Source organism: Nannobrachium achirus (assembly GCF_963921795.1).
Source record: "Nannobrachium achirus genome assembly, chromosome: 11".
In the NCBI taxonomy this organism is placed as follows: domain Eukaryota; kingdom Metazoa; phylum Chordata; class Actinopteri; order Myctophiformes; family Myctophidae; genus Nannobrachium; species Nannobrachium achirus.
In genome coordinates this window covers 9794121-9821375 of record NC_137820.1, presented here as the reverse complement: position 1 = coordinate 9821375, position 27255 = coordinate 9794121, and the positions used below count along the sequence as shown (strand labels likewise).

The 27255-nt window shown below is 43.0% G+C and overlaps 1 protein-coding gene across 1 annotated transcript in view; it reads left to right on the top strand.

The window, feature by feature from the left end:
* Nucleotides 1–27255, top strand: part of swap70b (switching B cell complex subunit SWAP70b) — a 54947-nt gene that overhangs the window by 20877 nt on the left and 6815 nt on the right. Inside the window, exons 4-9 of the mRNA XM_080736715.1 lie at nucleotides 238–465; nucleotides 11741–11896; nucleotides 14935–15043; nucleotides 16085–16266; nucleotides 21680–21787; nucleotides 23276–23442. Coding sequence (XP_080592841.1) covers nucleotides 238–465; nucleotides 11741–11896; nucleotides 14935–15043; nucleotides 16085–16266; nucleotides 21680–21787; nucleotides 23276–23442 — 950 coding nt within the window. The remainder of the gene's footprint in view (nucleotides 1–237; nucleotides 466–11740; nucleotides 11897–14934; nucleotides 15044–16084; nucleotides 16267–21679; nucleotides 21788–23275; nucleotides 23443–27255) is intronic.

Here is a 27255-nt window from a genome sequence, read left to right as displayed (position 1 = left end):
TTCTCAAAAATTTTTTTTTCTCAAATTTTTTTTTTCTCAAAAGATTTTTTTTTCTCAAAAAACTTTTTTTCTCAAATTTTTTTTTTTCTCAAACATTTAAAAAAAAAAAAATTCTTTTTTTTTTTTAAACTAGATGTGAGCGGGCCAAAGGCCCGCAAACCTCTAGTACTGTACGTTTTACTTATCCAGTGTCCTGACTTTCCCCTTTGTGGTTGTCTCCATCCACAACACTCACAGATCGAATACTTCCTGCGAAAGCTGACAGAGGCGATGGGCGGAAGCTGGGTGGAGGAACGCTTTGAGAACTACAAGCTGGAGCTCAACGCCAAGCAGCAGTGTCTGAGTGTCTGGGAACTCATCAGCCTACTGGGATCAGGACAATTCAGCAAGGGCATGGATCGCCAGACCCTCTCCATGGGAATCAGCGAGGTCTACCAGGAGCTCATCCTGGACGTGTTAAAACAGGTTAGTAGTGTAACGCAGGGGTCTTCAACAGGGGGTCCGCGACCCCTAGGGGGTCCGCGGAGGTACTGCAGGGGGTCCGCGAAATTATTGCTTAAAAAAAAAAAAAATCAAAAAATGATTTTTTTTTTTTTTTTTTTTTTGCCTTTTTCCACATTTATTTAAAAAATAAATCATGATTCTATCCATTTTGAATAGCTTGAATACATGATTACTATGCAATTGACATATTGTTGATAGTATTGACATTTGTTCTCAGTTAATAAGTAGTATGTTTAGAAATGGTTGTGGTACGGCCCACCCTGCTCGCTGTAACTTGAACATGTTTAAAATAAAAAATATGTCGTAGCCCCGACCCCCCCACCCTACGAGGTGGTAGGGGGTCCCTGCTCCATCTCCCCATCAGTTTGGGGGTCCCCGGCCTGAAAACGTTGAAGACGTAACATAACTGAACACAAGAAACATACGAAAATACAGATCAATTCAAATCAAAATTAGAATATTGTGAAAAGTTTCTTGAAACTTTCATAAATATTCTTTTGAAACTTGATTTGATACATTGCACATTTCAGTGAATTATTCCAAGCCGTTTTTGTTAAAACTTAGATTTTTGAGCGGTGGTCACACCGTCTCCTATACGTGGCCGTGTGTGTGGGTATGTATGTATGCGTCTGTCCGCCCGTGTCTGTATGTAGCCTGCAGTACCTTTTCTGACCACACATGTTAAGGGAGGGGCGCTGTTCTTCAGGCCAGGCCAGGCACACTCACACACACACGCGCGCACACACACACACACACACACACACACACACACACACACACACACACACACACACACACACACACACACACACACACACACACACATTTGAAATGTTTATTTATGCCCACATAAGCAGAAGTACACGAATGTACAAAGATACATAAACATAAACAATAACAGTGCAGTTAGATAAGTAGGAAAACAGCCAGTTACAAAGTGCATGTAGGGCAGAACGTTGTTACATACAAGTCAAACATAGCAGACAACAATCATGGATAAAGGAAACAGCGGCTTCCTATAATAGCTGATACAGAGCAGTACCTTGCTAACTGTTTGGCCCTCCTTTTGGAGAGGCCGGCCATTTGAAGGCCCCTCACAACCAACTTGTGCACGTGCCCTAGGCTCCCAAAGATAAAAAAACAAAAGTTTACATCTGTAGCCTAGCTGTGAGATGGTCTGCTCTAGCTGATGATATTTTAACACTTTGGTTAAGAAGGCTTCCTCTAGGAGTTCCGACAAGATGGCGACCGAGTAGGACGCGTTTGTTGAGCTCTGTGGAGGTGCATAGTTTTCACATTTTTTTAAGCCCATTTTTTACTGCCTTTATAGTTCTTTTGAGACTTTAAACGCCCAAAACACTGGTGAGCGTCTGTTTTTGCAGTTGTTTCGTGTTTCATGCCGAATACGATTAACACGAGGTCGAGGAGTACCAGGTCTCCGACCGCAAACGCTGACAACATGGCCGGCGCAATGCAGGGCGACGCTGACGCTCCGGTTACAAAGAGCATGCTGCGCGAGGTCCTCAAGGAATCACTGAAAGAGTTTATGGATGGTTTTATTCAACCCATGATGCTTGGCTTGGAGAAGAAATTACTGAAGAAGATTGATGACTTCGGAAAGGAGCTGCGTCCTGCAGTCGCCACGCTGAACACGACCGTGGCTGAACATGGGGAGGCCATTGAGAACTTTGGTTCCTCCATGGACAGTTTGCAGATGTGTATCACTGAATTGGAGAGAAGATGTGCTAATCTGGAGGAGAAGCTCGTCATAGCAGAAGACCGGAGTCGTAGGAACAACATAAGAGTGATTGGGATCTCTCCTGGGCTAGAAAAGGCTGACCCAGTGGCCTTTATCCAGTCTTTTTTGCAGAAAACATTCCCCGACGAGTTTCCCGACTCCCCCCCGGAGGTGGATCGTGCTCATCGGACCGGCAATCCACGTTCTGATAAGCCAAGGGCTTTCCTGGCAAGGATCCATTTTTTCCGGGTAAAGGAACGCATACTCCAGCTCTCCAGGAAAGCAGGCCAACTGACATACAATGGCAAAAAGGTGTATATTTTCCCCGACTGGTCTGCTGAAACATCAAAGAGAAGGGCAGCTTTCGGGCCAGTAAAGGAATTCCTACGTTCCATCACCGCGGAAGGAGTGAAATACGGAATAAGGCACCCGAGCAAATTCTGGATAACCGTGGATGAGGCGACTTCTACTTTCAACTCACCCAAGGAAGCTCTGGCCTTTTGCAAGGATAAGTTCAAGACTCCAGGTGCTGCGGACGAGACTCTAGCTACGCAGGATGATGAGACGACAGTTACAGAGAACTAACTTTTACCAGGGACACTTTTGCTTTCGTGATCGCGTGCTTTCAAACACATTCTGCCGATGTGATATCCTTTTGCCTTTAATGGACTGTTGGTAAGCTGGCTGGGACTTTGGAGATGACTTTTACGCAGCGTCTTTCTTTCCTCACTCTCTCCTCCTCCTCCTCCCCAAAGGGTGAGTTGTTAATGTAAGCCTACTTATTGTTTTGGACTCATCTGACTTGACGTTGTGATTTCAAGTGTTTCGTTTCATAATACCTATTTTATTTGTATCGAAGAATAAGATATATTTTATTTTTTAACAAGATCTGTAAGCAGATGGGTGTTACTCGTTTTAATTTAGGTTACCGCAAGGAGAGAGGATTTAGGGCTGCTAAAGCTATAAGCATAATTCACTGTCTTTTTTGTTTGAATATAATGGACATTGTTCTTGTTATTATTGTATTCCTTTTCTTTGCTCTTATTGAGCGTTGTGCTGCTTACTATATAGGTCTAGAGGGTTTTATCTCTCTCTGTTAAGCTTTGTCTAACGGGTTCCGTGTCGCGGTTCAGACGGAGCCTGCTCTCTCTCTTGTCTTCCCTCTATGTCTCTCTATCTATCTCGGCTTTCCCTCTCTCTCTCTCTCTCTCTCTCTCTCTCTCTCTCTCTCTCTCTCTCTCTCTCTCTCTCTATGGCTCTCTCTCTCGCTGTGTGTGTGTGTGTGTGTCTCTCTCTCTCTCTCTCTCTCTCTCTCTTTCTGTTAGGTAATGGCGGCTATGTTGGTTGTTAGTTTATGGTTCGTTTATGCCTCCTAAAACGCTACTTTCTCGGGTAGGAGGGCGAGACTGGGCTTTGGCCTTTGTATTGAGTAAAGTAGCCTACTGTTTAAGGTGAAACAGATATAAATAATATGGTCTAAATTGTGAAGGCTCCGCGGTTCCAGAGACCACTCGCTCTCCCGCCCTTTCTCTATGTCTCTCTACCTATCTCTGCTTCTCCTCTCTCTCTCTCTCTCCCTGGCTCATTGACTCGTTCTTTTTTTTTCCTTTTTTTTCTAATCTCAATAGCTGGCGGATGTACGATCTCGTGGCGCGTTGGCTCTACGTGCTTGTGGATCCGCTGTCTGGGGGGGGGGGGGGGGGGGGGGGGGGGTAGTTATTTAACTACTTTACCTGTTGTCTTCTAAAATGTTAATTTCTTGATGGGGGGAGAGGGGAGCTCTGTATTGGGATATTTATTTTGTAGTCGTGATTGGGTAGGTTCACTGTTTGAAGTATGGTAGTTTACTGTTTAAGACGGAAACAGACTTAACTAATATGATTGACATTTATCTAAGTTTGCACTGGCCTTTTGGGCATGTACAGGGAGCTGTATATGGCGCAGTATGCATTATGTGTGCTGTGTTGTATATGGTTTCCTGATCATACATAACTGTGTTTTATGTAAATACTTATGTATACAGACTTTTCTTTTCTTTCTTTTTTTCCCCCTTCTAATTAGTAATTGTGGTTTGTATACATGGATGCATGGGGGGGGGGGCTGTATGTGGCGCAGTATGCATTAACACTGTGTGTGCTTTGCTGCATATGGCCCCCCGGATGTGCTTTTAATTTCTATTTCTAACTACATATATAAGTGCATATATTTTTTATATCATATACACTGATTTCCTTTTTATTTATTTTTATTATTAATATTATATTAGTGCCTTGTCGTGGTGACAGCCTTATTTCCACTTATCTGTCACAAGTGTTTGGTTATTTGCATTAACGTGGCTTATAGGGCTTTATCACATTCTAAGTGGGCCTAATGCTGGACTGATTATTATTATTACAGTTGTTATAGTCCCCTCATTTTTTTTCCCTTTATTCTTTTCTTTTTTCTCTCCCCCTTCTTTACTAGAAATGTTAACATACCATTCTCATTTATTTAAGTGATATGAAGTGGGGAGATTGATCATAATTTGAGCGGATGGAATGTTTGAGAGCTATTCAGCCACAAGAAGGCACTTTTTTGTTGTTGTTGTTTTTACTTTGGTGATCTGTTATATATTTACATAATCACCAGAGGGCAATGTATGGTTACTTTTGGGCAGTTACTTGTTTGCACTCTCTGACAGAGTGAAATGAAGGTTGACTAATAGGTTGATGGGGTGGGGAACTGTTTTTGTGCACTCTGATGCTAATGGGGTTTTCCCCCTCAAGCTTCAATGTTATGTGTTTTTTTATGTTCGTTTGATGTTGCTTTTTCCTTTCTGTTCCTTTTGGGGTTGTTTTGTTTTTCTGTGGGGAAGGTTTGTTGTGAGGGACCAACTAGGAAATTCTAAAATGTTCTACTGTGCTTGCTGTGCGTATGGTTTGAACCACAATTATGACAGAATATAAATTTCTAAGTTTCAATGTAAGGGGAGCGAATATACCGCATAAGCGAACCAGCATTTTGGGGGTTTTGCGATCTAAATCAATTGACTTTGCATTTATACAGGAGTCTCATCTTTTAAAAGAGCATTCCAACCGATTGGCTAATAAACATTATCGTGTTTTAGCCTTTTCAGCTGCTTCTTCCAAAACCAAGGGAGTAGCCATATTGGCTAGACGTAACCTTAGGTTGGATTTTTTGGGTGATTGGTCTGACAGTGACGGGAGGATAGCTGTTGCTAAAATCCGCTTGGAGGGTAAAATGCTAGCACTAGTCTCTGTGTATGCTCCAAATGTTTTAGACAAAGAGTTTTACAAATTACTAACTAAAACCTTATTGGAACTGACGGATTTCAAAATCATTGTTGGTGCTGACTTCAATGCAACATGGCAACATAACCTAGATAGATCCACTGGGGTAGAAAGCAGAGAACAAGCACTAGCGTCTGCAGAACTACGTGCTTGGGCAAACTCAACTGGCTTACTCGACATCTGGCGTTTAATGAACCCAACGGTTAGAGATTTTTCTTTTCTGTCGGGTAGGCATGCTTCATTCTCTAGGATCGATTACGTTTTTGCCCCTGTTAGCTTGTTTCATAAAATTGTCAAGGTAGAGTTGCTCCCAATGTCACTCTCGGATCACAAGGCGGTGCTGTGTGTTGCTTCACTGAAACAGGTTATAGATAGAGCTCCTAGATGGCGGTTTAACACCACACTGCTGCGCGATGCGGCATTTGTAGCTCAGTTTCAAACTGGTTTGCGCGAATTTATAAATATCAATACAGGCTCAGTTGAGGATCCCAGAATTCTTTGGGATGCAATTAAAGGCTTTATCAGGAGTAATACAACCCTCTATGCGTCCACTCAGAGAAAATTAAGGTCAGCCAAACTGGTGGAATTGGAATCTCGGTTTTCTACTTTGGATAATTCTCTCCAAAATAACTTTGATGTTAGTACAGCAACCCAGAGAGAGCTAGTTAAGAAAGAAATTAACTCCATTCTCAAGCGCCGCTCAGAATTTCAAATGAAACGCACAAGGCAAAACTACTATTTTAATAGTGCAAGACCCAGTCACTTACTGGCTTTACGTCTTAGATCCAATGAGCATTTTGCTGATATTGTTAGTGTCAAATCAACAACGGGAGCCATGGTTACAGAACCCAAAGAGGTCAATGCCACGTTTCGTGCTTTTTATGATGAGCTCTACACCTCCGAGGTCATTCACGATGATGCAGTATGCAATGATTTTTTATCCAACATACAGTTACCAACCCTTAGCGAGGCGGATGCGGAAGCCTTAGATAGACCGCTCCATCTGGCGGAATTACAGGAAGCTGTGCTCGCAATGCGTAGGGGCAAGTCGCCTGGTTTGGATGGGATACCCCCTGAACTTTATGCCATCTTTTGGGAAGATCTAGGTCAGCTGATGCTAGACATGTTTCGATATGCAATTGAAAGTGGCTCTTTCTCCAGGGATGTGAATGTAGCTATTATATCATTATTGTTGAAGAAGAACAAGGATCCCACAGATTGCGCAAGCTATAGACCGCTTTCACTTTTGAATTCTGATCTAAAAGTTTTTGCTAAGGTGCTTGCGCGTCGCTTGCAGGGTTTTATGACCACCTTAGTACACTGTGATCAGACAGGTTTCATAGGAACTAGACTAGCCTCTGATAATGCTAGACGACTATTGCATATCATCGATAGGGCTAAGGAGCTGAGGACCCCCGCCGCAGTGTTGTCGCTCGATGCGTTGAAAGCATTTGATCGTCTGGAATGGTCTTACCTGTGGGCTGTACTAGATAAAATGGGATTTGGTGCTTCATTCATACTTTTTGTTAAAGTACTTTATTCTAATCCGTCAGCGATGGTCCTAACCGGTAAGATCTGTTCGCCGCTATTCACGATTGGCAGATCTTCAAGGCAGGGTTGTCCCCTTAGTCCTCTCCTTTTCGCACTTTCACTCGAACCCTTGGCTCAGACAGTGCGTCAGTCTGCAGATATTACTCCTGTTTCGATTAACAACACACAGCATCGCATTTCCCTATATGCTGATGATATTCTACTGTTCATTGAGAATGCACCACAGTCAATTACTCACGTCCTTCAAATTTTTGATCAGTTCAGTTCCATTTCCGGCTACAAAATTAATTGGACGAAGTCAGCCCTTCTACCTCTAAATGATCAGATGAGATCTGCTATCCTGCCGCCCATAATCCCAGTAGTAAGCCAATTCAAATATCTTGGCATAGATATTTTCCCCTCTCTTCAGGCTATTGTTAAGAACAACTATGGTGACACTCTAAATAAGATTTGTCTTGATTTAGATAGATGGTCATCTTTGCCCAACTCTCTCCAAGCTCGAGTTTCAATCATAAAGATGAATGTTCTTCCTAGGGTTAACTTTGTAAGCTCTATGCTCCCTTTGCCACCACCGCCGCAATACTGGAATAAGCTTCACTCTTCGATATCTAAGTTTGTGTGGAAAGGGAAACGCCCTCGTCTTAAACTTTCTCTATTACAACGTGCTAGAGATGATGGCGGCCTTTCATTGCCCAACTTTAAATTTTATTATTGGGCCTTCACGCTCCGCCCCCTTTTAAATTGGTTTAACCCAGCAAATAAGGTTTCTTGGAGAGAGCTTGAGGAGAGTTTAGTGCAGCCTGTTGAATTGAGAGATCTTATCTATTCAAACATAACTACACATCAATGCAAAGTTCGCTTTGGACCTATCATTTCTCATTTAGTGGCAGTATGGAGGGCAGCTGAAAAGATGTGTAAGATTGATTGTAAATGGAACTTATTTTCCCCAGTGTTCAATAATCAAAGACTTTTAATCGAGGATCGCCCCATTCGCTTTCCAAGGTGGAGGGCTAAGGGGATTCGTACATTAGGGGACTTATTTGATAGAAATGGTTTACGACCTTTTCGAGATTTGTGTGACATCTTCAATCTGCCTGGAAATACCCTTTTTTTCTACTTCCAACTGAGAACGTCCATGAGGACCTACGGGGTCCCATGGCAAGCTCCCCTTAGATTGCACCCCTTCCATGAGTTTATCTGTGATGGTAACAGAACAAGAGGTTTGGTTTCCACCCTCTATGGTTTTTTATTAGACTGTAGTTATGGGCCCCTATCTGTTGATACTGTTTGGAGGAATGATGTACCAAATTTGGACCCTGACTTTTGTTGGGACACAGTATGGTCTAACATTAGGCTATCTTCTAGAAATCCAGACCATCAACAAATTCATTTAAATTTTGTTCATCGGACTTATTTAACTCCCCGCAGACTATGTGCTATGAGGATTTTGAATAATCCCAACTGCACTCTCTGCGCCTCAAATAGTATTGGTACCTTCCTTCACATGGTTTGGGAATGCCCAAATGTGTCGTCATTCTGGAATATGGTTGCCTCCAAACTTTCAACTATTTTTAGTATTAATATCATATCTTCTCCTTCTTTATTTTTATTAAATGACGTCTCACAGTTGCAACTAAACAATATACGCAAGCGCATCTTCTTTGCTGGATTAACGGCGGCGAAGAAGATGGTAGCTACGCGGTGGAAACCTCCTCATACGTTAACGTTTCGCCAGTGGGCCTTGACCTTTCTAGATATAGTATATTTAGAGCAGTCGATAGCAAGGTTACACGGAGCAAAAGAAGAAAACATTAATATGTGGTCGGACATTGCAGATAAGCTTAAGGCTATGATTCAAGAAATCACTATATAGTGGTAACAGCCTAGCACAGGCATGCACTATTGTACATTCCGTGTTGGTCCGGGGAAAGGGGGTGGGTGGGTTTTCTTTTCCTTTTCTTGTTTTGCTATTGTTTGTGTTGTTTGTCTGTTAATTGCATTTTTCTTTTGATTAATGTTTTACTTTTTCTTGTTCTATTCATATGTATGTCTCTAATTTCATGTTATGGAAAATAAAAATAATTGATAACAAAAAAAAAAAAGAAGGCTTCCTCTAAGCTGTAGTCAAAGGTACAGCCGACCTGGAGAATAAACACCTCCCTGTGGGTTTCATTAACAACAAAGACATCAGGGGTGTTAGCTGAGATCTTAGAGAACACAGAATCATCATTACACAGGCTAAACATGCTCGGCCTCACAGTAGAATGCTTATAAAGCATGATGGAGGACCTGAAGATGGAAGAGATATCTTTTGATATCAAATCCACTATTCTGTCATGCCTATACATATGTAGAGTCCCCTGTATACATGGCAACCATTTAAGATGTGGGACATGGTTTCAGCTATTTGTTCATGACCATGATGTATACAGTAAGGAGCATGATTCTTGCCTGGAAACCAGATGGAGAGATTCAGTTTAGTTGGTAAAACCTGCAACCTCGCTTTCAGGGTAAAGACAACAATGCATTCGTCTATGGCAACATTTTTGAACACAGAGTGAGATACAGAATGGTCCGCAGCAGGGAGACATGCAGTCTTCCCCTGCAGTCTCAGCTCAGTCCAGTGCTGCCGCTGCCTTTGCTGTTGTGCCCATAGGAGGCGACCTCGGGCATTAGTCAGTGGCAGTTGGTGTTCTGCTCCACACACAGTCATAGTTGCTCTGACAGAGATACTGGGGTCAGATATAAAGCCCTCCGAGACAGCCAACGCCTCAGAGTTAGACCCTACCCACTCCAAGGTAACATCCGCCCAGCAACATAGATCATTTAAGTCCAGCCAGTCTGACCACACACCAAAGCCAGGAGAGCGACTGTCCAGCTTTCCACTAAGCTTCCTCTTGAAACCTAGGAAGCTAGGATCCGAGCCACAGGCCAGAGGGACCTTAAGTCGTTTTAGGTCCAGAAAAAGAGAAGAGCGTGCAAGCTCTCTCACATACTGGTCATCATTGTTCAACATATTTAACAGATGGGAGAGCCTTGTAGCAATATATGTCCATTCAAAATTGGGAACACCGAGACCACCCTCACGTTTGCTGTGAAATAAGATGTCTCACACACACACACACACGCAGCCTCCACCGCTCAGTTCACACGAGTGTGATTTTTTTAATGGCATACAGCTCATGAATATCAAAAGTCCATATTTCAAAATATTACGAGACCACTCAAAACAAGGATTTGTAATAGAGAAATGTCGACCTTCTGAAGTCAGAGTTGCTTGAGGTCCAGTGGGAAGTTTCCTCGGTCAGTTCCGAGTTGGGCTGTTATGGCATCTGCAATGATCTTTTACACAATATTCTAATTTCCTGAGATTGATCTGTATATGCCATGTGATATGCTTCTCCTAATTCCTGGCAGTGATATGAGACTCGAGCTATATAGTGGCAATGGCCAACTGCACTGTCCAGATCAAATGAACGTTATGTAGCAGTGCTTTCCAGTCAGTATTTTAATACTGTATGAAATAGCTTTGTAATGCTACCAAATGCAGTGTAGCATACAGTGTTGCATTGTATACAGGAGCATTAGAGTAGCATTGCCCTTGCTAGAGCAGCTGCACTGTACAGATTTTACTAGTGGTAGTACAATGCTACATTGTATACCGTAGTGTTGTAATGCTACACCCTATACAGATTGTAATGCTACTGATTGTTATGGTACTGTATATACAATGTAGCCCTGTAATGATACACTGTATAGCACAGAGGTCTTCAACGTTTTCAGGCCAAGGACGGACCCCTTAGCTGAGAGAGAGATGAAGCAGGGACCCCCACTACATATTGTATAAAATTGTGTTGCAGATTAAAAATGTTCATAGATTTCTTAGACAGATTAGACTTGTTTGACAGCACTGTCATCATTTATTTTTTATTATTTATTTGTTTATTTAGACGGGACAATGCATATTAATGAACACTACATGAATGCAATGTAAATAAGCCGGAATTAGCAAGAATGCTAAATTTCATCCGTAGTCCCCACATGAAGACAAAACAATACATACCAACAAACAGTAACCCTACATTAGGAGAGGGCGCCTAAGAACATACATACAAATACTATTTTTCCTGAACCAAGAAAAAAAAAAAAAAACAACACATATTACTAACAGTACCCTACATTAAAAAAGGATAGTTAAAAATATACGTACATGGCATGAGCTGTACTCTTAGAACTATACATGGTCACAGGTTTGATTGTCAACTAACTATCATGTTGGAGTAATGTGTATTTTCAGATATTTATCCACTTGAACCGTCAAATACTTAGTCTGCTCTTCTTTTCCCTCTACAAACCTAGACGATTTACAAGTTGCGAGGCGTTGTAAGCTTGTAGATCTGCTATTTTTGTCTAATGTTCCACTCAGAATAGGGATGCTACGGTTCAAATGGTTAATGTAAAAAACATGATCATATCACAAAAAGATTTGGTGCCCTCTGAGGACCTCCTAGGGGTCCCGGACCCTCTGTTGAAGACCCCTGGTATAGCAGGTTATGAAAACGCCAATAAGGGCATGTTTGGTTCCAGAGGTGAGCATCTTAACCACATCAAAGGGACGGACGGTGGTCATAACTGATGTGTCTACGTGTGTCTGCAGGGCTACATGATGAAGAAAGGTCACAAGAGGAAGAACTGGACGGAGCGCTGGTTCGTCCTGAAGACCTCCTCCACCTCCTCCATCTCCTACTATGCCAGCGAGGATCTGGCTGATAAGAAAGGAGACATCCTATTGGACGGGAACTGCTGCGTCGAGGTAAGGAGTCCAAGACAGTAACTTATGATTGGATCATCACTGGCTATTATATTATTATTTACATTCACCGGATATGCAGCTCGGCAAATAAAAGGTGAATTGATCCCAGTGCATCATGGAGGACGATATCGCGATAAATAAAATCTCCACGATGCGATTATCGTGAGTGTTTTTTTATCACGATAAACGATAATATCGCGGATCGTCCCATGATCCCTATTTACATTTGAACAACAGAAACACTGGCAAAATTCTTAACTAATGTCACGACCACGCCCACGTCCTCATTCCAGAGATCCTCATCTCCTGCCTATTAGCTCCACGCACCTGTCCCTCATTAGGTTCACCTATATATATGTTACAGTATGTTCAAGAAACCAGTAAAAGTTGTCAAGGAGCACTCGTTTTGACGTTCACCACACACTAATCACCACCAGATGGCGACGTCAGCCACTGGATAAGAGAGTTACGTCACGCTTTGAACTCGCCGCAGACCGGAAGTGTTTACTCTTTATTTACTAGCCTAGCCTAGCCTAGCCTAGCCTAGCCTAGCCTAGCCTAGCCTAGCCTAGCCTAGCCATTAGCTCCATTGTAGTCACTTGGACAGGGCGTTTAACGTGCGCTTGCCCAGGCCTTACGGCCTGGGCATAAATATAACGATTGCATTCACCACGGCTTCGTAACTCGCGCGGCGCTCCGCCGGCCGCGCGGCCCTGGCCCGCTCTTCGCGGCCACTCGCGCCTGCGGCGCTCGGGGGCGAAGAGCAGGACCAAGGTCCGCTGGCCTTCGCGCCGCTTGGGGCTTCGTGGACCCAGGGGGGCCTCGTAACTCGTTTGGGCTTCGTGGATACAGGGGGGCTTCGGTAGCCGCTCGCAGTGTCGTGGACAATAGAGCGGCGCACCGCCTGGAGTACGTTGGTGTGGCGACCGCTTGCTCCGCCCCGTGCCGCACCACGAGTGCTCCGCGTCTCGAATGTGCTGTTTCTCTAATATACTATGACATATACACCCCTCCTCCACTCTACTTCAGGCAGTATTGTTTGACACTCTATGAGCCTAGCAGCTCCACACGGTCCTGTCTGTGTATGCCTTTGTTTACTATATGAACTTTGCTTTAAACTACTGTTGCCTGACTTACCTTTGTTTTGGAGTTATTAATACACCCTTGAAACCTGCGCCTGCATTCCAGTATATCATTACAACTAAATGCCCCCCTCTCCCTTATCTGTCTCAGTCATTAGTGTTGTAGTACTCGAGTCAATGACTCGTCTCGAGTCAGGACTTGAGTCCAAATTTTCACTGACTCGGTCTCGTCTCGGTCTCGCCCTTAATTTGACTTGGACTCGTCTCGGTCTCGGTCTAATTTGACTTGGACTCGCCCCCCACCGAGTCCACTCGAGTCAAGTCACTACAATGCAATGGAATAAATGTTATATCCATATGAGGAGCGCATTCACGTTAACATTAAGAGAGCTGCCTTGTTAAGTAACGGAGCATTCTGACGCGCATCTGATAGGCACACAGTAGTAGCACACACGCACACACACAGGCACACACACGTAGAGCCCCCCGCTCAGCACAGCAGCAAGCATCTAATCTTCCCAGAAGTTATTTTTTTCGCCAAACAGACAACAGCACAACAGTCCACTTTCCTCTTACCTGCAGGATATCCTTGTGTCCCCAAATAAATAAGTCCTAACAGCTTCCAAACACAAGCCTTTGTGATCATGTGTAGTTTAATCCACCTGCACAGCTGGATTAAGAATTTACGTCTTTTTGTATTTCCAGGTGTAGTCTATTACTCGTTAAGCAAGCCTCGTCCGAAAGTTTTAAAGTGCACTGATCAACAGAGAGAAGTGTAACATTGTAAGTCCCTGTAGAGAGGTTAAAACGAATCAAAACAACTTGAAGCAGTGACATGGGGTATTGTTTTGCCTTGTATATACTTGAAAGGCATCAGACTAATGACATAGGGTAGCCTACATTTCTCACCCTAAACAATGAAATGCAGACAGGCACGTACTGCTATGTGTTTGAATGGGAAAACCTTATTTATTTATTTTAGCTTTTAGTCAAAATAAAATATTAAGATAAGAGTTTGTTTGAAAAACGTTTTGCTATAATCATGCATGCTCTATTTCAATGCAACTATAACAGCAATGTTTAAAAATGTTATAGATTACAGTAGTAGACATAATTATTTTTTAAATAATATTATTTTTGTTATCACTTATCACATATCATGATATTAGACTGGATAGGCCTAATTATCGTCTGTGATTTGGGATATTGTACTGCAGTATATGCCAAGTCTATTGTACACTAAAGTACTTGTTCTCTGCCTGGGAGAAAATGTAATTGTAGCAACTCAAATGTCTAGTTCTTAGACAGAAAATTGGTATGGGAAAAAACTACCTCTCCATAAGACTCCCTCAAACCTAAACCACAGCATTGACAGCAACCAAAGGTAATTTGGGGAGACCTATTGATTTAATTTGAAGACAAGCCATTAATTTGGGAAAGGTATTCGTAGGAAACACCAGACAGGTGAATGCACATGAACGGGGGGTTCTTGCATTGTTGTGTGTGTGTGTGTGTGTGTGTGTGTGTGTGTGTGTGTGTGTGTGTGTGTGTGTGTGTGTGTGTGTGTGTGTGTGTGTGTGTGTGTGTGTGTGTGTGTGTGTGTGTGTGTGTGTGTGTGTGTGTCCGAAAAAATAATAATATATATATTGTTTTCTGCAGCCTACCTATCAAAAAAATTAAAAAAAATAAAACTGGACTCGGCTCGGTCTCGCCTACCATTGGTCTCGGACTCGACTCGGACTCGCCTCCCATTGGTCTCGGACTCGACTCGGACTCGACCCCCTCCCAGGGGCTCTTGACTCGGACTCGACTCGGACTCGAACCCCATATGACTTGGACTTGACTTGGACTCGCTTTAGGTGGACTCGACTACAACACTATCAGTCATATCATTTATAACCAGTTCAGTCAATTCTGCTGCTCTGCTATTGATACAACTCGTTTCTTCCCTCACAGTCATTACCAGATAAAGAGGGAAAGAAATGCCTGTTCTACATCAAGTGTTCAGGCAAAAGCTTCGAGATCAGTGCCTCAGACAAGAAGAGGAAACAAGAGTGGATCCAGGGTAAATCTCTTTGTTTGTTTTCAGTGGTGTAGGTCGTCTGCTCCCCTTTTGTATTGGGCAGACGGATTAGGAAGCTGTGGGATGTGGGAGACGGTGAGGGCGAGGCACACAAGAAAAAAAACACCGGTAGCCAGTAAGGCCAGCTTTACGTGTGAGTCAAGAGCCTATAGTATGAATCACTCAACCATCAACATTCTTTACCCTCAAAATAATCCCAAGGATTATTCGTTTTGGTGCTTGTCTATTAGTCATCACTGTATGTTGCTGTGGTAAGGCGATAAGGTGACGCATAGCTGTTTCAGCTGCTGATCTGACAACTAACTCCTTTTGCTGCCTGTGTGGTTTGAGGTTATTTTTTAGTTGAGGTGAGGTACATTAAACCCAAGCAATACTTTCCTATCTGTCAAGGTCATTACTGTATGGCACAAATATGTGCGCAAGTGAAACCTGCCTAGAGTTTGAGCAAATCCTAGTTCTAGAAAACCTAAAGTACTGATGAGCAACACATTATGGCATAGATGTCATCTATTCTAGATGTTTCACAGATCCTGTCACAATAGCATAAAAAGTCACAGTACAACATTTCTATTCTATCCACAACTTTCCAACATCCCATCATGCATTGCGCAGAATGGGCAGGCAGCTTCCGGCAGTCGCAGCCGAGAGTGATCTACAAGCTCACAGCGGTTGCATCTGCGACGCGACGTGAGCTTGTATGTCTGCTGTTAACCGGAAGTGTCCTGCAGATAATGCTACAGTAAATTCTCGCGGAAACAGGTTAAGAAGACAAACTCCATCTTTCATCCCTCTCCTCCTCTACCATTTAGACGTGTCATTATAATGGATGGATATTGTTCGTTTGATCTCTGACACATCTACCTAAATTGTCTTGGACTCAATGTGTGAGCATGTTAAGTTGTAAACATCTCATTGGTTCAGATGCTGGCGTATGTGCATGTCAGAATAACAAAATGACCCCTATTTCACGAATGAACCCTATTTCACGATTAACCGTTAAACCGCCTACGATCTGCTCTCCAGCCATACAGACGTGCGTGAGCCTGCTGAGGCTGGGCAGGCCGGCGCCGCACCGCGAGGCGCGACACAAGCGGCGAGAGCAGCGGCTGAAGCTGCAGGCCGAGCAGGAGGAGCTGGAGCTGAGGATGAGGGAGCTGCAGACAGCCAACGAGGCCAAGCAGCGCGAGCTGGAGGCCATGAGGAAGGTATGAGACGTCCCCCCGGGACTACGTATCATTTGTTAACACTTATGTTGCTATCAATTAAATCTCTTTGAAGTTCCAAGTTGCCATGGTCTCCATAGACTTCCATGTAATTCATAGTGCACGGATCATGCACGCCCATGCCTAATCATGCACCACGTGTGTGCACGCTGTTCACAGCTTTCAAACAAAGAAATCCGCTTGGAAATCCGTTCAGGCATTCGTGAGATAGCAGCCATTATGTTTTCTTCAAATGTAATCAAACATGGCTGCCATGTTTGAAAGATGGGGTTGGTATGGGGGTTAAACATGCAATTTCGCGATCGCGATCATGCCTACTACATTTTTTGAGGTCCAAAAAAACGTTTTTGAAAATTTTTTTTTTAGATTTTTTCTTTTTTTTTTAGATTTTTTTTCAAAAACGGCCCAAACTCGGGAAACTCGGGGTTGGCACAGGGGGGGGTACCAATACAAACTCGGGAAACTCTGGGTTGGCACCAGACAGGTTAACACTCTTCGACGTGGCACCAATGGAAATGAGACCTTGTACCCTGATATCACTGGCACAGCGAGCCAGCATTATAATTGGTGTAATCTGTAGTAGCCAGGCTTGCAGTTGTAGGAGCCCAGGGTGTTGATGCACTGGCCGTTCTTACACACACGGCACTCTTCAACATTGCTATGTACAGATTAGTAAATGAAGTGAATTACACACTTTTAATTGGGACTCCCCATTGGAAGGTGTTGAAGTGCTCTAGGCGCTGTTTAGACAATCTGTTGCATTATGGTCTAATTGGGAACGTGTAAATATGGGTCGGGTTTACAAACTGTAAACTTTACAGCACCTATGATTTACACCAAGGTAATTATGGTGTGTTTATACGTCCTAGCTGCCACCAAAGTAAGAAGCTAGGTCAACTAAAAGCTCTTGTGACAAGTTCCTCTCCACAGACACCTATTGTTACTTCCAGTTTCTATGCTACATGTGCTCAGGAATGTCAATAAATAGTTCTACCCCCTGGGTTCCTGATAATGAAACGTCTCACCCGTGGTCGTGAGAATCATGTGGAGTTGTGGACTGTACTATGTAGGAAGTAGGGAACAGAGAGGGGGTGGGAGGGGAGGGAACCGTTTGTCACCACTTAACTTGTTTTTCCTGTTAACTCCCCTGATCCTCACCGACGTTGTCGTTTGAATTGTCGCTCTTAAATTCACTTACCCATCTCTCGATGGGTGGTCTTCTATGTACTTCTTTTTTATGGCTGTGTTTCCTCATTTAAGTAGATTTTTCTTTTTAATAGGAAGCAGCTAGGAACGTATGTAAACTAACTCCTAGCCCACTTAAAATAAACGATATATTTTTTGTGATAATTCTGTGTAAATGGTTATTCTTAACCAACCCCCAGCCCTTCCCCAGTGTAGCTGTACAAATGTCTTGGAAGATTTGAACGGTGTGAAGCAGTGTAGTGAACGTGTGCTCAGCTAAAAGAGTTCTGTGGATTACAAAGTATACCAAATATCCATATAAAGACACAGCTTCATTGTAGAATAAAATGAGTTAAAAAGAGTCAAAGTATTCCGTTTCACAGCAGATCGCCTCCTTGACGTGGACATGGGCTTAGTTAAGTGGCAGGTTGTTGGACAGAGCAATGCAAATCATCACCAAATTGATTACAGCCTGCAGTGCGGTAGATTGCAGCACAGTAAATACGTTGTTGTGCACCATGAGTGTGTCATCATCAACATCGTCGCGTAGCCCAAGATTCAGCACCAGTCATTTGAACTGGCACACACAGGGACGTGCTGGGCCCCTGATTCAGCCCGGGAAAAAGAGTTGGAGAGGCCCTCATTGCGCGCTATAGAGAGAGATCTCTCTCTCTCTATGGGGCTGTTAAGTATGACATCATTTTGTAGGCAGAGGAGAATTTCTGCCCCCAGTTTCCGTGAATCTTTTTACTATTTTTACTATTTACACATTTTTCTTCTCTTTGTTGTTGAAAGGAAAGTGTTAGAATTATAGTTTAGTCGTAATTTTTTAGTCGTTGTTTTTTGAAATAGCGAGGGACAGAAAATGCTCTGGGGGCAGATTTTCCTCTGCCTACAAAATGATGTCACGGCTTAAAAGCCCCATAGCGCTGCTGCTGCTACTCAAAGATTTGTGACGAAGTGACAAGCCAGTGGGCCAATTACATGAGTTATATTTCGTCGTTGTTGGGTGGAAACCTTGTATGTCCAAAACCGTTTGTTTTGTATTTATCATTCTAAAAATGATTTAAACTAGTGAAAACAGCCGATCTACAAGCACACAACCGTTGTGTGCTTGTAGATCAGCTGTTTTCACTACTTTTGTGCGACGGCCTTGTATGATGAAGCAGGGCTTTGCTTTGCGAAAAAATTTACACATTTGAAATTTGGATATACGAGGTTTCTGTCCGACATTGACGATTTACTTTGTTGGCCGCCCAGCTCCCAAAATGGAACGAAGGCCGACATTTTATTTTTATTTTTTCCCTAATGGCCGGCCTGGACCGGCAGGCAATGAACCGGCCGTTCAGGAGTTGTCCCGCTTTTCCCAATGGCCAGCACGTCCCTCACACACGTGACATAATAACACACTGCAGGGCTGACAATCATTGGCTTTATTAAGGCAACAATTTGCCGTTTGTCCGAGATGACATTGTGCTGCCCTGAATGTGTACGGACTGGACAACAATCTGCCATTGAGATGCAAGAAAATGCACAAATGCATTTACACTGTGTGTACACAGTCTCTGACACGCACGCACGCACGCGCGCACGAACGCACGCACGCACCCACGCACGCACGCACGCACGCACGCACGCACGCACGTACACACACACACACACACACACACACACACACACACACACACACTGCCCCCAGGGAGCTCCAGGGTCATCTCCAGAGAGAACTTAGGTTCACACGTGCACACTAGCCCCACTGTCCCCAGCTGGATTCTCCACACTGATCTGCTATAAGCAGTGTGTGTTTTACTCAAACTAACATCCACTAACCAGTCACAGCTGGGTGATAGGGGTCAGTATGGGGCAGTGGTGTGTTCTACCGTGTTACGCAATATACTACGTAGTATGACATGCAGAATTCCTTTGAAAGAAAGCGTAGCCCTCTACTAAACATTTCATCCGTTGAAAACAAAGTAGCGCGTCTCCACGACCAAGCGCAGGTAGCCTCCGAATAACTCTTGAACACACCACTGGTATTCAGATTCACTTTATTGTCCTTAGATGCGCTGTTTAGGTACATACATGATAGAAACGTAGGCTCACAAGCTCGATTACAATAAAACTATAAGGTCACTATAAGACCTAAAAACACTCAATAAGCAATAAACACAGGGCAAGAATATCAGTCAAAGAAAGTGCAGAGTGCAGGGTTATTGCACAGTCACTTTCAGTGAAATGTAACAGTGAAAAGGTGGTATGAGGGTAATACCACCAGCACTGAATATTAATTTGTGAAATTGATGCAAGATGGGGTCTAATAACAGCGTCACTCCTATGTGGATGTCAGACTTCATGTAGTCAGTCATGTTCTCATGCATGACGTATTTAGGATACATGACTCCATTTGAGCAAGGTCTCAGCCTAATCCAAGACCCATTGACTTACATTATAAAATGAAAGGTACTTCTTGGTGTGAACAAGAAATGTGGTCCCATGGTCTGACAGGTAACTGAAAGAGTGGGCACCAAGGAAGAGTAGGCACCTCTGTGTCAAATGTGTTATTTTTTCTGTAAAGGACACATGATTTGAACATGCACAGTGCATCATTATCACACTTTCATTTACCCATCATTTTCTTGTTTATTCCCAACATGACTGGATATCAGGGGCGTCACCAGGGGTAGGAAAGTGGGACTGAGTTACCAGGGCCCAAGGTGGAGGGGCCCTAGTAACTTTAGCTATTGAAAAATAGCTGATATACAAGCTCACAGCGAGCTTGTAGATATGCTATTTTGAAAAGTCGTGAAAATGCGCGCAAATCTTTGAATATATGTATTTTTTAAGTGAACATTTGTAACTCAAAATTTGCTTCTGGGGGGTCCCTGGAACTAAATATTTTGAGATGGGGGATCCTTCACATGAAAAAGTTTGAGCATCACTGACATGGAAACATAGGTTTCTTGGCACACATTTTCACGATTTTTCAAAAATAGCAGATCTACAAGCTCGCAGCGCGCGCTGTGAGCTTGTATATCTGCTATTTTTCAATAGTTAACATTCATGGGGGCCCCGCAGTGAATCCTTGTACCCAGGGCCCAGAATTTGGTGTGACGCCCCTGCTGGATATACAGGTTTTGTGGCAACTTTTTAGCAATTGCAGAAATATTAAGCCTTAATTGTCGAATGTTCAAGCATGTTCACTCTTCCTGTATCTGTTTGGCACAGCATAATAATTGCATCATACAGTATGTTCCTAATTTCCTGTCATTCTGAGAATTGTGACTAATGCTTTATTGTATGTAGTATTTAGCAACTGGAGACTTTCCTATTTTTCCTCCTTTAGATGTACAAGGTTTTTCTTCACTTTAAGAAATGTCAGAGAATTCAGACTTCAGATCCACTCTATTATCCCTCATGGGGAAATTCATTTGGTCATTTGCTCCAGTCATACGTAAACACACACAGTTAAACAACATACAATCATATATAAAATCACATGAAAAATAACATTGTGAAACTACAATCAAAACAAGATTCATTTATCCCCTCCTTTTTTGGTCGAATCATGATTTAGTTGGTGAAAAATTAAAAAAAAAACTATTACAAAAAGAAAGCATAGAAAGATACATAAACCTGCTTTTTGGCTGTAAAAGCCGCCAATCATCTGCAAGTTGTTGCTTGTATGGCTCATGTTTTTGATTGATTGATTGAATCATTTATTTGGACTCATCATGAATAACAACGACAAGTACAAACAACACAACATTGCAGGAAAGTCCGGTTACACATCCAGTCCAAAAAGGAACATTCCAATAAGGCGCCCTACACACAGTTGCGACAGCTATCTTGTCCGTGTAGTCTGAGATTGAGGGGGGAGGGGGGATCCAATGCATTGTCAATGGAAGGTTGTTTGGTTTTTTGTCATTGCCGTGTCTCTTGGCCAAAAGACAGCCAGCCTGTGGTTGAGCTAGAGACACGGCAACGACAAAAAAAAAAAAAACCTTCCATTGACAATGCATTGGACCTTCCCCTCCCCCACTCATTCTCAGACGATACGGATATGTGTGAGTCCGGCCTAAGACCTTTACGGCCTTGTTTGCGTTGGAAGTCCTAATCAATTCATCGCAAAGTAGAACAAGAACACCATTTAATGTCATTATAAATACAAATAATAAATAATAAAAACTACGTGTCTTCTCCTATTGGTCAGGCACTGGAGGAGGCGGCGACCAGCGCAGCAGAGGAGGAACGAAGACGCCTTCAGACCCAAACAGAGCTGCAGGACCGCTACAGAATGGACCTAGAGAGAGAGAAACTGGTACAGAGCCCATTCATAAATCCACATTTACTCACTTAAATGTCCCTTTAGGGATAAATGACAGTCATCTTCACTCTTTTGTTATCTTGCACTATATCTTGCTTCAATATATTGCACTTGTATAGCTTTAAACCGCCAGTGAAATAAATGGCAGGTCTGTAGCTTTTTGAAAGTGTTCTTTATTTAGTTGGTGGTAACTTGTAAAAGCTTAGAGAGGAGTTATTAAAGTGAGGTACAAAGAAGACGGATTCAATTCAAGATCAGCTGTGAGTTTGGAGGTGGAAACCATAACCATATGTACATGCACCACAACTCCTGTAATGAAGCCAAAGAAGTAAAAATACAGTACATACTAGCCTATTGGTAATGTGAATTAAATAATGTATACAGACAGTAGTATTACTTCTAACAACAGGTAACCTGCCAATCATGGTCTTAACTGCTATGGCATTGACAAGGACACTTTAGTTTTATAATACCATATGAGAGTCCATAATAGTCATGCACATCCACACACCATTTAAGGCAGGTGTTGACTCTTATCTTCTATCTAGGCTGAGCTCACAAATCACTATCAGTTCCTCTTTCTGTACTTAGTTTAAATTGTGATTTTAAATCATCGTTCAGGACAGACATGTGAACTAATGTTAAGTTAAGCAGCCCTCATTCTAAGAACAGGTGAGCATAGGTGTAACAAAGGCTGGGCCATATGGACAAGATAAATGTATATCACCAATATTCTTCACCAAATACCTCTATCAATATGGAGATAATTATATAATTTCCTTTAGCAACATAGTGAAACATTTTAAATCTACACAATGCATTGTGAGTTGAAGGTTGAAATGTACAAAACAAAATCACACCCAGTGTTACACCTGTAGGCCGGGCATATGTACTACAGCATTTTGCAAGACATTATGGTGCGTTTCGTGTAAACGCAGACAAAACGAGTCAATGAGGAGCCAATGCGAGGTGTAAAGGCGATCTCATTTTGATAACGAATCCAAAATGAGATCGGCAGCGTCTCCATTTAAAAAGGCCCTTAGATAAGTAGTGTCTTTGATGAGTTTATTTCATGCCCTTGTTTACTTAATTAACATAATTACTAGACTCTCCACTGCCTTATCCTCCCTTATTACTGCCTCACTACTGCCTTATGCTCCCTTATTACTGACTCACTACTGCCTTATGCTCCCTTATTACTGACTCACTACTGCCTTATGCTCCCTTATTACTGCCTCACTACTGCCTTATGCTCCCGTTGTCCTACTGCCTTGGCTATTTTTGACAAAGAGATTTGGTTGAGAGTGAAAGAAAAGACTGTATCAATATAGGTCCGGATATGAAGCTCGACACATAAAAGGTGAATTGATCCCAGTGCATGACGGAGGACAATTTCACGATAAAATGTAAATCTCTGTGATACGACTATTGTGAGTGTTTTATCACGATAAAAACGATTATGGTCCCATCCCTGTTCTGTAGGTGCGTCAGCAGATGGAGAAGCAGGTGGCAGAGAAGTCCAGCGAGCTGGAGCAGTACCTGCAGCGGGTCAAAGAGCTGGAGGACATGTACCACCGGCTGGAAGACGCCCTGGAGGACGAGAGGCGGGCACGGCAGGACGAAGAGACCGTCCGCAAGCTGCAAGCACGGTCAGTAGCACTGCTGCTCTCCTATCCGCGACCGCGGTTTTCCCGGTGAACCTAAGCGCAACGGTGGGGGCGTGGGAGTGTGGGGGACGTAAAGTCAAAGCTGGCGTGGGGAACACACCACTGATTATTGCCGATAACGGAGAGGTTGTATAGCTTTATGTATTGAGAGGCACTCTTGCCGATTTCGTCAGAGACTCGTTGCCAATTGCAAGATATTTAAGAGTTATTTAGGGCCATGATGATGATAACCCCTTCTTCCCACTACTAGACTAATAATAGTGGAGCGGCGTAGCTCTTGAAACATGACAAATCGTTCAATTTTGCGATAAAAGCGCCAAACTTGGTAGATATGTTGATTGATATATTAGAAACAAATCTGGATATCGGGCCATCAAATATTTTGATTTTTCAAAATGGCCACTAGCGGTTTGTTAAACCTTCCTAAATCACCCTCTAGGAGCGACAGTTTTAGTGATAGGAAGCTGAAATGTTGCATGCTGTATGTGCATATTCATGTCAATTGGTTAAAAGGGGGTGTGGCAATGGGAGTGGCCTATCATAAAAAGGTGCATAACTTTGATATAGATGCACAGATTTGCACAAAATGTTGTAGAAAGGTTGGTCACGTAACTGTTCACACCATCTTCCAAAAAAGGGGTTTGTCATTAGGACCAGTGTAATACCAGTGTTAGTACCAGTACAAAACCAGAATCTCCCTGCAGTCCAAACACCCAGAGGTCGTAGCGGCACGGGGCAGGGTGGAGGAAGCATGGCTTGGCTTTGCATGTGAGCCTACTGTGGAGAGACGTGGGATACTGAACGAGGCCAAACAGCTTCTCTTCAGTACCTATGATAACATCAAGGCCGGGGGAGGAACTGATGGAGAGGGTGCAGAGAGTCCAGGCAGCGCATGGTGAGAGGCAGTATGGAGAAGCCTGGACGAGGACGAGGACCAAGGAAGAGGGACACACCAGTGAGGAGAGGGTAGCGACCTGGTTCAACCACTTCCGAGGGCTGCTGGGCACAACATCAGATGGAGAGGAGGAAGATATACCATCATTCCTCCAGGACCTCAACATCAAGGATGATCCCTTCACGGTCATTGAGTTTGCCATGGTGAAAAACACTCTGAGAGAGGGTAAGAGTGCTGTGCCGGACGGCATACCCCCAGAGGTCGTAAAGAACTGATGTCTTGACCACATCATCCTACAGTTTTGTAACCTTGCCCTGCTAGGCAACTACCAAGGCATCAGCCTGACCTGTATTGCAGCAAAGGTCTACAACCGGATGATACTAAACCGGATTCGGCATGCCATCGACCCTCACCCGAGGAAAACCAAAATGCCTTTCGAGAGGAGAGAACCACATTATCCCAGATCTTGGCCCTGAGGAGTTGAATTGAGGAGGTGAAGAAGAACAACCTGATGGGAGGGAGCTTCTGGTTTTGTACTGGTACTACACTGGTATTACACTGGTCCTATTGACAAACCCCTTTTTTAGAAGATGGTGTGAACAGTTACTCAGATGTTATTTGGGTCGTGACCAACCTTTCCACAACATTTTGTGCAAATCTGTGCATCTATATCAAAGTTATGCACCTTTTTATGATAGGCCAATCCCATTGCCACACCCCCTTTTAACCAATTGACATGAACATGCACATACAGCATGCAACATTTCAGCTTCCTATCACTAAAACTGTCGCTCCTAGAGGGTGATTTAGGAAGGTTTAACAAACCGCTAGTGGCCATTTTGAAAAATCTAAATTTTTGATGGCCCGATATCCAGATTTGTTTCTAATATATCAAACAACATATCTACCAAGTTTGGCGCTTTTATCGCAAAATTGAACGATTTTATAGCCACGCCGCCCTACTATAAGGATTTATATTGTCTGTGTTATTGTTTACAACCACAATTATTCACGTGTGGCAAGATCGCGGTTCCACTAGTTTTACTAGTAGGTTAGTGTAGGCTTAGAAGCCTTTTCAGAAGTTCATTTCATGTTTTCCATTAATGATTTCCTTTATCCTCATCTAATCTTGCGCTAATGCACGCAACTGTTTTCGCCAGGTTTTAAGGTCTTATTTTAGTTGTTTCTCATAAGCTCGCGACCCTCCTTGCCCATCGACCCCCACCGTTGCGCTTAGGTTCACCGGGAAAACCACGGTCGCCTCCTATCCTACCAGGACCTCTAGTACGGCTGTTTTTCCGCATAGAGCTAGTATATTATCTAGAACAGTGGTTCACAAACTTTTCAGCCCGTTATACAAAAGAGAAATGAGACGTTTGCTCTGGACCCAAACTATTGAAAACAGCAGATCTACAAGCTCACAACGCGTCATTTCGCGCCGTGTTGTGAGTTTTTAGATCGCTATTTTCACTACTTCTTAAACATTTGTTTTCTAATTTATGGAAATTCGTCGATTTTTCTTTTACTGCACTTGTAGGAAACAAAAAATAAATACATGTGGAAACAAAAAATTAAGGGACCCCTTAAAAATGTGCCACCCACAAATGCATGGGTTCCGACCCAGTGTTTGGGAAACAGTGATCTAGAACATTATTTCTCAAACGTTTAAATGTCAAGGTCTTCCCTTAACTCTGACTGTATACAAATGGAACCAAATGGACCCCTTAGGGTTCATTTGGTTCCATTTGTATAATGTCAATTTAGACCCCCTAGCCTAATGGAACCTTAAGTCCTTGTATGGGTCAATTTAGACCCCCTAGCCTAATGGAACCTTGAGTCCCGGGAATACACTTTGAGAACCACTGATCTAGAACAAGGGTTCACAAACTTTTTCCGCCCACGAACCCCCAAAATAATCTATCATAAACTGGGGACCCCCCACCCCAACACACCCTGACACGCACTTGAAATTGTAGGCAATATGCATTGCATTTAGTTTGACTCGGTTCCACAGATAAATATTGTGAAATGATGCATTGGTTGATACACTTGGCACAAAAATTGCATAAAATAATCAAAATGATTGTAGGGCTAGGTCTAACACAAAAGTCTCTTTGTAGTGTGACTGGGTTGGGCATAGTGGTGACAGTGTGACAACATGCTGGGTGCATTTGGGCATGCTGATATAATACATGTAGTGGGAGAGGATTCCTCTGTGCTTTGGGCGTACTGATATATGGAGTGAGACAGTGTAAAAGGACACTGGGTGTATTGGGCATACTGGTACATGTGGTGTAAAAGGATTGAATTGATTGAAGAATTTATTAGAAAGTTGCATAGGAAAAAGTAGAGTTTCATGACAGTACATATCTCATTGAAAGACATACAGATAGAACACAGTACTTTGCATAGGGAATCGTCAGTAACAAAAGGGGAAATATAAATAATAGTAATAAAGAGAAATATGAGATATTTGCAATGGAAAAGGGGAGGTAGGTATGACCTTAGTCTATTTCGAGTTTCGAGTAGCAACCGTTTGTAGGTGACTTTTCAGAATGATTTTGAAGGAGGCTAGGGATGTGCACTCCTTTAAAGGTCTGCAGTAAGGCGTTCCACATGTTGGTGGTATAGCAGGAGAACAAATTAGAGCCTTTTTAGAGTTAAATCTGGGTTGCACATGATTTGTGGAGCTGCCTCTGATGTTGTAATTGTAAACATCCTTAAAGTATTTTGTCAGGTACATGGGTATCTTAGTGGTGTAGTGTATCTTGTACACCAGGCCCATTGCAAGATGCTGTACTCCAGTGGTTCTCAACCTTTGGTTCGGGACCCCCAGGGGGGTCCCCAAATTATTTTGGGGGGTCCCCAGATGATTAACTTTATTTGCAACATTACTTTCT